At 43.6% G+C, this 13,432-nt stretch overlaps 1 protein-coding gene across 1 annotated transcript in view; it reads right to left on the bottom strand.

Moving 5' to 3' along the window:
• LOC149326947 (uncharacterized) overlaps nt 1–10,728 on the bottom strand; it is a 104,241-nt gene extending 93,513 nt beyond the window's left edge. Inside the window, exon 1 of the mRNA XM_089564734.1 lies at nt 10,630–10,728. Coding sequence (XP_089420860.1) covers nt 10,630–10,728 — 99 coding nt within the window. The remainder of the gene's footprint in view (nt 1–10,629) is intronic.
• Between the last annotated feature and the right edge of the window lie 2,704 nt (nt 10,729–13,432).

Raw genomic sequence — 13,432 nt, 5'->3', positions numbered from 1 at the left:
ATTGAGCGAAACTCGCGCAATATATAGGAAGGCAGTGCCAAAGATAGTCAGATGCAGTCAACGTCACATGGTGCAAAGAGCCATAAAAGCGATAAAAACAAAACAAGGTGAAAAAGCTAACAGTGAACTGAATATCAAAAGGGATGGTAACAAAATGAAAACTACACTCAATGACTATACACAGTTAATGTCACATGGTGTAAAGAGCCATAAAAGCGATAAAAACATAACAGGGTGAAAAGGCTAAAAGTCAGCAGAATCTCAAGGGGATGGTAACAAAAAAATACATGATGACTTAAACAGTTAATGTCACAAGGTGTAAAGAGCCATAAAAACCGATAAAACATCCATAGCAGGTAACAAGGGTAAAACCGATAAAAAATGACGAAATGGAATTGTGGAAAGAATAAAAACTAACTGAATGTAACAACGTATGGCTAAAACATGCACAGACCTTAACAATAAAACGATGAAACAGTGACACTCAACGATTGAAACACGCGTAGTCAACAATAAAAATTTAGCAATGTTGTTCCAAAAAGGCAAGTTCACTCCTGTACAATGATTTTGACGCGTCACTGACACATTCCAAGCCCTTTCTTTTTATAAAGAAAGCCTCCTTCAACTCCCGGGCTACGCTGTCTCTACTCCTATCAAGAACAATAGTGTCGCGTAATCGAGGCATGCATTTACAATCTTTGCAATGAAGCGCTAGATTAGAGCCAGTGCCTTTTTCAAGTGAGCGCTCATGTTCCCTTAAACGTTCGTTCAGGCACCTTCCGGTTTGACCAATATAAACTTTGTCGCATGTAAGCGGAATCTGGTAAATCACACCTTCCCTACACCTGACGAACATGTTGGCATGCTTTACGCCACAGGTTTGCTGTCTTGGCTTTTCATTATTTATCCTGTGACACAACGTAGCTAGCTTGCAAGGGGCAGAAAAGTCTACGGGAATCTCATATTTATTTGCAACCTTTTTCAAATTATGTGCTACCCGGTGGGAATAAGGGATAACGGCAGGCCTCACCCTCCTATTGCTTTCCTGAGTAACGTTTTTCTTCTTCCTTTAACTTTCTGAAGCAGAGCTTCAGTCACTGCCGAAATCACAGTCTGCGGAAAACCTGCCTGTATTAACCGTGCGGTCTGCAGTTGGAAGCTCTCTTGCATGCAGTGCTCGCATGATTTTGTTAGTGCAGATCCTAATCCTGATGTGGCTATGGCTCTTTTAACTGTTTTTGAGTGAGCTGACTCGTAGGACAACAGCTCTTTTCGACTTCGAGGCTTGTACATCCAACAGAACCTATCTCGTTCCAAGGAGAGTTCCAAGTCCAAAAACTGTAACTTGTTGTTTTGTGGAAATTCACAAGTGAATTCCAAACCATGGCTCAGTTCATTAAATGCATCTAGAATTTGTCCTAGAATCACCATGTCCTAGAATCACCAATATCAGAATGGACCAACTAGCCCAGCAAAAAGTTCTGCTATATGCATATATACATTCGATTTTTTTCCATCTTGCCTGGAGAGCCGAGGCAAAGGGCGTAATGAAACGCCTGACGAGGCCGCGGAACCTCTATTGCACACAAAGCTTCAGACAGCGGTGCGACGAACGGGAACGCAACATTGATGGGGAAAAATAAAGAAGCGAAAAATTTGAATTACGCTGGTTAGGTACAGTAGTAAATGATATCGTACACGCAGTAATGAAATCAAAATGACCAATATATACGGATACACACAAGTGATCTGCACATAGACAATACAGTGAACAATGAATTCTGTTGATACTGTCAATCATAAGTTTGTGAGACACGATTTCAAGCGTGAATATATGGTGTAGAAAAATACTGCACACACCGAGACAAAATAATTTTCTATATGTACTCTTAACCGAGAAGGAGATGTTTCATTCGCTTCTTGAACCCAGACGATGAATGAGATTCAGATAGGTGGTAGAGCAGCAGGGGGTAAGCATTGAGGAGTTCGGCAATTCGATTGAGACTTGCTGTGTTGCGTACGATGTCCTAGCTGTGTTTTTAACATACTGGCCTTCACGTAAACAATAAGTACAATTATGACTTCCACAGGATGCAATAAATGTTGAACCTAGAGATCCAACACCGTGGTACACCTGCAGAGCGAGGCTTAATCGAGAGGTGTTGAAAACGGTCAATACCTTATATTCCTGAAAAAAAAAAATATGCAGTGTGTGTTCATATCCTAGTTTTTTTGCAATTATTCTGACAGCATTCTTTTGTACCACGTACAGTATTTCAAAATTGGTTCTCGTTGTAGTGCCCCATACTAAAATGCAGTAATACAGACCGGGGTAAATTAACGGGTAGTATAGCTAACGTCTAAGCCAGGTAGGTATCTTAAACCTGTTGATTTAGCATGCCAGTTATATTTCTGATCTCATTACTTAACTTCGAGACGTTAACACGCATTTAACAGCCCAGCTTGGTCCTATTTACACACAAAAGACATCATATCCTAGGGCACTAAACCAGTGAACAGAACTAAACGTGCCAAAAAGTATTGTTAAGGAGCATCTGAACTCTTCAGGGGAAAGAAGGAATTTGCTTATACAATTAACCGCTTAAATATTCGGATGTGAGTTTGAAAATACTTAAGCAGCTGCGTGTTTTCTTTCGCAAAAAAAAAATCAGGGATGCATTTTCATGTCGACAGCGTTTAGCGAAGAATTAAAATAGTTATTTATTAAATACTGCAGACGATAACAGTGCCCAAGGAGGACAAGCGCACTTTAGATAATGTGCAGTTCAAGTATAATGCAGACGATATTTAAGCGCTCGGTGGATAAATTAACAATTGAGCGTTACTTAAACTACGACAAAACGGTAAGACTATTCAAGTCAGATGCACGCGTAAAAAATTAACAGCTGACTGTATTTTGCTAAATTTGTAGTTAGTGGAGTGCTTGTGATCGTGTGATCTTAATAAATCAAGATATCATTCCGATACTTTCTTTTTCACATTTCAAGCGCTTGTAGAGGGGTTTATTGGAAAGCTGGAGGGGCTGGCAGCTGAACGGTGCACAGGCTGATCGATTAGCGGCGGCACCAGGACGAAAACCAAGAGCGAGCTCGAGCTCTTGACGCGCGCCGCCGCCGGTAGCTCAGGCCGCACAAATCGCTTCGTCGTCGTTGGTGATGGCGCACTGCCTTGTTCATTGCACGCTTCATTACTCTTAGTCGCCGCAGGCTCAGTAGGAGAATTCGATATATTAGAGATATATATTAGATAAAGGAAGCTTACAAACGTTATTTAAATTCTTTGAAATCTGTGATGCATTGCTTGGTTAACGGTTCCAAAGCTGTAGTCTAATGTTCGAGCCTGCTCCCTCCTTTCCTTGGAGCATCAAGCGATATACAATGCAATTGCTTCCCCTCCACTCATACCCAATTTCGATATTGTTTACATTTACACCGACTCCCTTGCCGCCCTTAAGCAGCTTAAGGCTGTCCGCCGCGCATTCCAAATTACACAATCCATTCACTAACTTTACACAAAATACCCCTGTCCTGTGCGTATACACTGGATTCAGGGTCATGCCCAGGATCCGCATAATATTCATGTGGATATAATGACACACCTTAGCACATAAGACGATCCCGCCGCCTTCCCCTCTTCCGTCAGATCCGTTCCTGTCGCAAGTCTCCGAGAACTAGGCGCTCTAATTACTCCGTATTCGTACCCTCTATCCCGTTGTGTCACTCGGGAAGAGGTGGTATCTGTTCCCCGGATTCGACCAGGAGCGGCTCTGAGTCCTTCTGTGCGTCATCGGCAGCATGACAAACGTTTAAAAGCGACTGAGAAGTGTCCCCATTGTGGCACTGCGCCAGACCAGTGTTACGAAAAACACTTGCTGTGGACTTGCCCGGCTACAGCTTCTGTGAGACGACGCTTCCTAAGGAAGGTAGGCCTGCGATGGGACATGCAGGCGACTATCGCAAGTGGACTCATGATGATCGCTTTATCGAGTTGACATCTTTTAAGCCAGGCTCTTTCTTATAACTTTCTCCCCCTTTTTCATTATGTCCAATGGCAAACACCTCAAATAAAAAAAATATTGTTCGAGCCTTATTCTGATGTATGCATAGTAGTCCAGGAGTTTTGCAAGCTTATGCCAAGGCTGTGACATGCTGCAAGTTGCGCGTCCGCGCCGTGAATGCCGCCTATGTCTAAACGATTGCAATTATCCTGGTAACGGCGGTAAACGCAGCTGAGGTTAAGCCTAATAAAAGTAAAGTTTCTCCACCACCGTAGATTACGAAAACATGCTTATGAACTAAATTATAACCAGGTATGAGTATTTAAAAATAATAAGATATCAAAGCAATTATTTGCGAAGATGACACAACGAATCCGCGAAGCCAGCGTCACCGCAAGCAGCGCAGCTGAGACGAGCGACACGACCGCGCGAGCCAAAGTGGGAGAAACTAAACTTGACGCGTTCGACGCTGCCGACGCGGCGTACACACAGGAGCAGCGCAGTGCGGTGCAGCACATCCGGCAGGAGCGGGAAACGATTCTTCACTGTTCCTGCCCACCACAGGTGTTTGTGAATTCACTGCCTGTGATATCCCCCTTTGCGGCAAAAACTCACAAAATCGTTAGCCTCCTTCGTGCCTATGTTTTGGCTACCGTTGGCCATTGCGATTTGAAATTGCCGATGGAATACAACAAAGTTTCGCTTGTGCGCTTTGCTGGAATGGCTTTGCTTTTGGGAGATGCGTTAGATAAGCGTATTGAGTCTCACTAAAGCAAAATTAAGGGGCCGTGTTGCGTGTTGACGCGGCATCGCATTTCTTAACCCTGGGACCCTTGGCTGCTTTGATTTGCGTACTTACAGTTCTGTGTATATGACTCACTGCCTGGTTTAATATTGTCCCTCACTGCCTTTAAATAGCTAGTACCTTCTGAGTTTCGTGCCCTTCGAACCCATTTTGTATATGGCTATTCCAACTTGAGCACCCTATAACGTCGCCATAGGAGAGGAACAATATTAATGTTCAGTTTGGTTTAGTTGTTGTGGAATTTGATGCTTCCATATATATTAAGTTCGTGCTGCTCGTTCGTGCTCGCACCCAACATTATTGCACAGGTCTCACTATCACCACTAGGTTGGGGCGCTGGAAGTCGAAAGCGCGCTATGAGCTGCATACAAAAAGGCCGTCGGAGTTGCTTTTAAGATGCACAGACAGCTTTTATTGGAGATATCCGTGCTCAACTCCTCAGTGTGCTACGCGGAAGCGTTGCTCGGAACTATTCTGTACCGTAGTACGGCCATTACAGCCAACGCTTTCACATCATAGAACGTGCCGCCCGCTCAAAGCATCGTAAATTTCCCTCTACCCTCCACCCCAGCTGTCCCTCGACCCAGCGCGCACAATCGACCATATACTGGAGGGCACCAAACTCTATACAGTATTCCTCTCTCGTGACGTATCTCTTATCTCGTGCCTTGCTGTCGGGCCTGCTTTCGTTAACCTCCAAGAAACAGCTCCGTCCTAGTTCGCTGCGCACGCGCCGACTAAGGAAAGTGGAGGCCGAGTGCGATTTTTAGATCTTTATGGGAGAGGCAGGAAATTTTGCGGGGGGAGGGGGGGTCATTTTTTTACTTCTTCTGTACCGACCTTTGTCCCTTCCCCTTTTATTTTGGTTACACACACACTGCAAAACCAGTTTAAAAAATTACTCCTGAGCAATAAAACCCCTGGTCTCAGGCCTCCAACAGTGTATTTATTCTTTTTCAACAGGTACTAGCCCAATCACACCCATGATAGTGCCCACAGCAGTACCATGGGACTCACGTTATGCAGGTAAGCGCACCCTGAAAACATGAAAATGCATTGCAAAACGGTCATCTTCCATCAGCCCAAAAACTATTGACCAGTAACCTTGATATTTTCGTGATGGATACCGGCAGGCCTGTAACAGTGCATCAGTTTTACTTTAATGCAAAAAATTAATCCTTAATTCTCCAATTTATGGTTTATGGTTCATAACGGTTTAACGTCCCAAAGCGACTCAGGCTATGAGAGACACCCAAGTGAAGGGCACCGGAACTATGGACCACCTTGGGTTCTTTAACGCGCATTGACATCGCACAGTACACGGGCCTCTATAATTTCGCCTTCCTCTAAATTCGGCCGCCGCGGCCGGGATCGATTCTCCAATTTGCTTAACTCATGCATTTCATGAAAATGGTCCATTGTTCAAACACAGCTATGTAAATACTTAGGCTGTTTCTTTTTCTCAGAACAAAATATATAGTAATAGGCGTGCTTTTAGCCGCATTGTTCACAAAGGCCTTAATTTGCTGACAATGCAACGCATATCGAGCACTGGCGGTGCCAGTGGTGTCACAGCAACGTTTACATCAGTGTGACTCGTCTGAACTGTGTGGCATATCAGATGAGAGGAATGCGCTAGGACAGCATAGGTATCGCGTTAATCTGCCAGACGAGGGTAGATCAAGGCGGGCAAGTCAAGTTCAGCAGTCCATGAAAACATGTTATGCGTAGGCGGTAGAATTGTGGGGAGGCGTCCCCTCTCCCCCCCCCCCCCCCCCCACCTGCACTTGATACAACAGTTTATCAACGACTTCCTCGACATTCGTCGAGGAAGTAGTTGTTCATAAAAAGGGCAACAGGAATGACATGAACAACTATCGGCCTATCTCTATCTTACCTATTTTATCTAAAGCTTTCGAAAAAGTGATATTGTGCCGCTTTAGGAAATTGGAAAAAAAACATAAGATAATAACTAACTCTCAGTATGGCTTTCGGCGAGGTCTAAGTACAGAATTTGCTCTTCTGACACTAAAGGAACATATTTTAACACATTTCGAGCAAGGTAATTTTATACTTGGAATATTTTTATACTTTTCCAAAGCGTTCGTCCTCATAAATCATGAAATATTAATTCTGAAATGTCAGCGGTATGGTTTTCGTGGCAAAGCCATACGTTTAATACGATCATACTTGGAACATCGAAAATAAATAGTTAAAATAACTGACTCGGTCTCTGGACAACTAGAGGTGCGTAGTTATGTACCGCAGGGCAGTATTTTGGGTCCATTCGCGTTGCAACTTATATTGAGCGCGGTAGTACATAAATGATATTACTAATATTTCCCCCACTGCAAAATTTATTATATATGCCGACGACACGAGCATTTTTTTTGCAGGAAAAGATGTTGAAGAATTGTGTGCCTCCGCACAATCTACACTACATGCTTTAGAGGAATGGACTCAGAAAAACTGCCTGACGATCAATGTGTCCAAAACTAAACGCATTTTGTTCAGGTCTAAGGGGAGAAATATAACAGTAAACAGAAATATATCCTTATACTCTATTCCGATTGAAATTGTTCCTACTTTTAAAACCTTAGGAGTCATTTTTCATGAAACTTTATCCTCGGATTATCACATCAACCATCTAGCAGCAAAACTCTCTCAAGTTATAGGCCTCATATATCGCAATCGTAATGTTCTACCCCGAAAGGTTATGCTGGCCATTTATAACATCCTGTTCTCCTCAAGGTTAAACTACTGTCAGTTAGTCTGGGCATCTACAACAAAGGAAAATGTACAAAAGCTTCATATACTGCAGAAAAGGTTTCTTCGTACAGTAGAAAATGTACATAGTCGCTTTCACACTCATGAAATATTTTTAAAATACAATGTGATGCCTATTATGACAATGTATGACTACCGAGTGAGTAAGCTTTATAAACAGGAAGCAAAGAATGGTGGTACATTCTTAAAACAGTTAGCGAATCTACAAAGCAACACCCCGAGTCATGCCACCCATTAAAGCGAATACTGGATGGTAAAAACATACCGCACAATATATGGTCATCAAACATTGCAAAATCAGTTGCCGAGGTTATTGAATAAATTGAATAAAGAAAATGTACAATTACAAATATATCCATTTAAAGAAATCAGAAAATATTACATGTCCAAATGATCATCCCTGATTGTCCCTGACCATCCGCAATTACACTTCTTTTTCTGTTTCTTAATACTTGAGTTTGTTTCTACACCCATGTCCTTTTCAGCTGAATAATTTCTCCTTACACTAAGTGGCCATGTTTACCTACCGGATTTTTATTTTTATTGTATTGTATCCATGCTATTTCCTCCTGTCGTGTGAACTATAATCTTGACTATCGTTTCTTGCCTTACTAGACTACAACCGCTTGTATATTTTGTTCTTATGAGTTCATAGAATTGATCTGTCATTGTTTCATGCCTTAAGTCACGGTAATTTTATGTTCTATCCATCCTGTTGTATGTTCTATTCTATGTTCTTTCTATTAATTTCTGTCGTATATCACAAAATTTTATGTTGTGTTCTGTGTAGAAAATGGAATTTATTTATCAGGGTGTACTGTGAGGTTTACTGTGTATAGCATATTTTTTTTTGCATATAAGCATTGACACTGTACTGCAGCCAAGTGCATGGGGGCCTGCGGCTCTGTCAAGCTGTCGTTTGTGAAAGCTTTTACTGCCGGCCTCCAGTGTCGACCGTGTACCCTACGACACAAATAAAGAGATTATTATTATTATTATTATTATTATTATTATTATTATTATTATTATTATTATTATTATTATTATTATTATTATTATTAATATGCGGAACGCAGGAGGAGGAGCCTTGGAGCTGCGCCCTTGGACGCATACCACTTCTACGATGCGAAGCCACGACGTCCGTGTGTCCCGTACCATGCTCGCTCAGCTGACCTTTAAGTTTGCAGGGTATTTACGTTGTGTTTGAAGCTGTCATCAGCGTCACCATGACTCGTTGTGGCTGATGCAGGACGTCCTGTAATACCGAAAGTGGTACGTGGAACGTGATGGTCGGTTAGAGCGGCAGCTTTGTGAGAGCCCTCTTTCGCTACCTATGGCATCCCCGCAACCGGAGCCCTTGTTGAGCTCTTCAGCAGACAAAGGTAGGGATACGAAGGGATCGTTACGGCATACAATTGAAGGAAGCCGACAGTCTCCGAAACTGAGCATAGCATAGCAGAATGTTTCTTTTATTTTGTTGTGATGATTTGTGGGGAATTAGTAGCGTAGTATTGTACAAGCTCCAAATAGCTTAATAGCTTATCGCACCGGTCCACACAGTGTCTCTGGTTTGTTTTTCCTGAAACCAGCGATAGCATAGGAGGATTCTTGAGCAGCTGTCACCCTCACCGTAAGAGAACGTTCTTTCTGATCTTTGCGGCACCACACGACGTTCTCACGGATAAGGATTACACTCGAAAGTACAGTTTGGATAATCACCAGCCGGCCGTATGTAACATACGGAACTTCTAGCTTCGCGTACCACTGGCGGTATGTGATTTCTTTTTCTACTACATTGTATTCAATTATTATTCAGGCAAAAAATTGACGGGGCTTAGCTTTGGTTAAGCCTCGTAGTTTGCGAAAGCGAGTGAAGCGCCTCTCGCGGAAGGAACGCGCCGCGCCGCGTCTAAAGAAGGAACGCAGTGCGCCGCGTCTACTGCCTACAGGACGAATCGGGTTCGGTAGCCCATCTTTCGCCTCGCTTGTGAAGTAACACCACCTGTTAAACCACAGCGCACCTAGTGGGAGAAGCGCGAAACGCCCGGCGTGGCTCCGAGTCACGCTACGCTGAAGAGCCGACTTGGTAGCCCAGCTCTTGCGCTGGTATGATGTCAGTAGTCACGTGGTGTAAAGCGTAACAACCGGACTACGCTACGCTGAAGGCTCGAAACCTGCGTAGTATTGTTTTCGCAATAAAATGATTACTGTACTGCTTCAGCATTGAGTAGCGCTGCATCAAAACCTACCTTGGGATATAAAATTTAAGGGACCAGTAATGACGAAATAGTGGTATCTTGTTAGCTCAATGAACACCTAAACCGAGTATATGAGAAAAAGATAATATAATCTTTCCGCTGTTCCTACTGTACCTTTGTTTTAAATGAATAGCCTCGTATAAATTTTCAATTTTAGTTTACAAGTTAGTTTTAGTTTAGAAGTGAGTCCGGTTACTATACCAGAGGCTGAACAAAAGGGGAGCATAGAAGTTCACGAGAGCTACTACTTACCCTTTGTTAGTGTGTTGTGGCACAATATGTAGCCGCTTTAAGCATGCTTTCATTGATTATGTAGGGGTCAAGCACTCCTCAGAAACTAAATTTTTTTTCGCAAGGGCCTTTACATTTTGTGTTATATAAATCATTGCTTTTTAATTATTATTCTTAATGAGCTCGCGAGCAGAAGAACGTGGGGTGTTACAATATTCGATGCTTCGCAGCTGTTCACGCGCTGAGTTGGTCTTGCCAGCAGCGCGTTCCTAAATTTATTATTGGTAACGCGTTTGACAAAAAACCGACGGGGAAATAATAGGTCTCGACTTAGTTGCTAGACTAAAGTATTTTTTATTTGTGCCTGGCCACGTTTCTTTATATACGTGATCAGTGATGCGTTTTCATAGCTAGGCGTCGCGGCTCGAAAATAAATTATTCAAAGGCGGCACCGCATGGAAAAGTGTGTACAATTTGATAACCTGTTTGCGTCTGGTACAAAGGGAGTGGAATTAAAAAAAAACGCTTACCTCTATCGTGTAATGAATGCCAACATTTTTCAGTACATCTCGACGAAGAGCAAGCATAGCCGTCGGCCAGTTCGGGTACCACGGGAAGCTGTTCGCCATTTCTTCTCTCGTGCGCCGAGCGGCAGCGGTTATTGGACCTAGGAACCACCGGTTACTTGAAGCGCCCCTGCTGGCTGGAACCTCGCTGTGGTCGCGGAGTGCGGCTACTGGTGTCTGCGGAAAAAAGCACACCGGGCAAACTGCGCATTTGGAGAACAAGTATTTCCTACTTAACGATTGGCCCGTTCTCGCATCCTGGCACGCCCCGCTCCGCTTTTCTCCAGGATTGGTTGAAGTGGAATACGATTCCGCCCTCACACTGCCCGGCGCCAACTGGAGGAAACTTTCTTGCTCCCATGACATTGAAGAACGGCCACAGAATGGCCATAACCTTCACGGCAGCAAAGCCGGAAACAAAAGGCCCCTTAGAGGCTTTGGTTATGCGCGCTTTTTCTTTGAATAAAAGTCTAGGCAGTTTGATAAAAAATTTCTCTTTCTTCCGTGTATTGCGTGCAGACAGGTATTACATTTATTTTAAGCAAATTTATAAACCTGCGCACGTGCTTTCTAAAGTTATTAATTCGCAAAGTTCGGCATTTTTAATCGGTAAATTATGTCCTGGAAATAGACAGCAAGGAATTATGCCGTCAATTCTTGTCCAAACGAAAATGGTTGAACTCTGAACTGTTGGGACGTGTAGTTGGCTTAGTTGGTTCAATACTTCAGACATGGCAGTGGCGCGAAACACACACACACAAGACAGGGTACTCGTCCCGTACCTTGTCTTATGTGTGTGTGCGTGTGCGTGCGTGCGTGTGTGTGCGTGGGGGGGGGGGGGTCTGGGTTTCGCGGAACTACCACGTCTAAAGTACTGAACTGTTGCTGGTTTTCATTCTTAATTGCACGGATGCTGAAAAATAGCAAATCATTTCGTATTCTTGCTGGAACGTAAATCACCACGGAAGTGTTAGTGCACGCAAAAACTGTAAAACTTTTTCATTCTGTTTATCCCTGTCTTCTGAGTGTCCAGTGTGGTCTATTTGAGTGCTGGTATCTTTGTTGTTTCCGAGGACTATGAGTTCAATCCATGGCTGCCATAAGAATGGTAGTCTTCATCATCATTACGTAGTGCTGAATTTCCTTCTCCTGCTTCAATTTTCTCCCAATTTCGAACCTTTGGTTGCTTTTTTATGAGTAAAGGGGACATTACGCGGGGGCTTTAAGGTGAACAGCATTGCCAATGTCTTGAAATATTGATTTCATTGGCTACGTTGACAAGTAACAAGTGAAGGCGGGCTAGTTGGTGAGAGAGACAAAGACACTCTTTAATGAAATACACATAATTTAGCCGGCGTTTAAATTACGCTGGCATGCCACTCTGCGTAGGGAGGGGAGTTTGGGAAATAAAGACAGAAGGAGAGAAGCGTGAAAGAGGTGAAAAAAAAAACAAAGATAAGATGCGGCCATGAAATGGGTACTAAGGATGCAATGGCGAGTATTGATGTAACCTATGGAATGATGGATTGCATAGTCCGATAAATGGGATGACGAACTTCACTGCATGAAGAATTCATGAAGGTAACGTGCAAGTGAATTTAAAGGTTATCGAGATGTCCAATGTCTTTTAAATATGTAAATAGAAAGTTCATTGCAAGTCTTTGTTGCCTGTGGCAGAGCTTCTGCATGCAATGCTCATAGTAAGCACGCTGATTAGCATACGCAGGGCACTTAAGCAAGATATGTTCCACAGTTTCTATCGAGGCACAGTTGTCACAGTGTGGACTATTCATTTGTCTAAAACGGTATCGTAAGCCGTTTGTATATGCAGCATTCAGACGAAGTCGATGATAAAGTGTTTCCAGATTTCGAGGAATTCTGGGTGAGAGTCTTGATCTAAGATGTGGGTCGATTGAGTGAAGAAACTGGTACTGATGTGTAGGCAAACTCCAAAGCCGATACGTTTCTTCGGAACCAAAACTTTTAGCCATTTTGGACGCATCAGATTTAGTGAAAAAAGTTCGAATGCATCTCTGATGTTGATGGCCCTTACGGGCCACTTCATCTACTTTTTCATTAGCCAGAATGCCACAGTGAGCAGGTGCCCACTGAAATGTTATGCAGTGGCCTGCGGCAATAGCTAAATGATGTAGATACCCTATGTCCAGGGAAACTGGCTGGTGATTCGTTTTCTTCAGCAGGTTGGCCAGGATCTGCAGAGATGCTTTTGAATCGGTTAAGATAACCCAACGGCCGGCGGTTCGGCGCGGGTTGTAAGAAACAGCTTCCTTAATGCCATGAAGCTCAGCTGTCGTAGAGGATGTCCTCAGCTGCAGCCGGTAAGAAAGGGCATGGCCTGTTGAGGGCACATAAAGGCCACAAGAAGAGGTTTCTTTAGTAGTTGAACCATCCGTGAAGATATGGGTGTGCTGCGTATATTCCTCGATTAAGTAGGCAAGAGTAGGTTGCAGAAGCGCTGCCTATGGCATGCGGCTCTTTGCATTCACACCTGGTACAAACTTCTTCACCTTTAGAGGGGAGAGTGTCCTTGGAGGAAAGGCCAGTGGTAGTAGTTTCTGTGGCTGCCTAATTGTAGGGAGGGGCAGGAGCTGCACTGCCTGCCCAAAGCTAGAGTTGCTGTGAGTTAGGTGGACATGGTGTAGGAATTGCTTCTTCCCTTGCAGGACATGCCGAAGATGGGTACGCATAGTTTCCTGGGCGGCAATCACCTCTAGTGGGAGACATTCTGCCTCCGCTACTGTTCCTG

Source organism: Amblyomma mixtum, chromosome 10 (genome assembly GCF_055824585.1).
Source record: "Amblyomma mixtum isolate Tamu chromosome 10, ASM5582458v1, whole genome shotgun sequence".
In the NCBI taxonomy this organism is placed as follows: domain Eukaryota; kingdom Metazoa; phylum Arthropoda; class Arachnida; order Ixodida; family Ixodidae; genus Amblyomma; species Amblyomma mixtum.
This window is presented reverse-complemented; position numbering and strand designations above follow the sequence as displayed.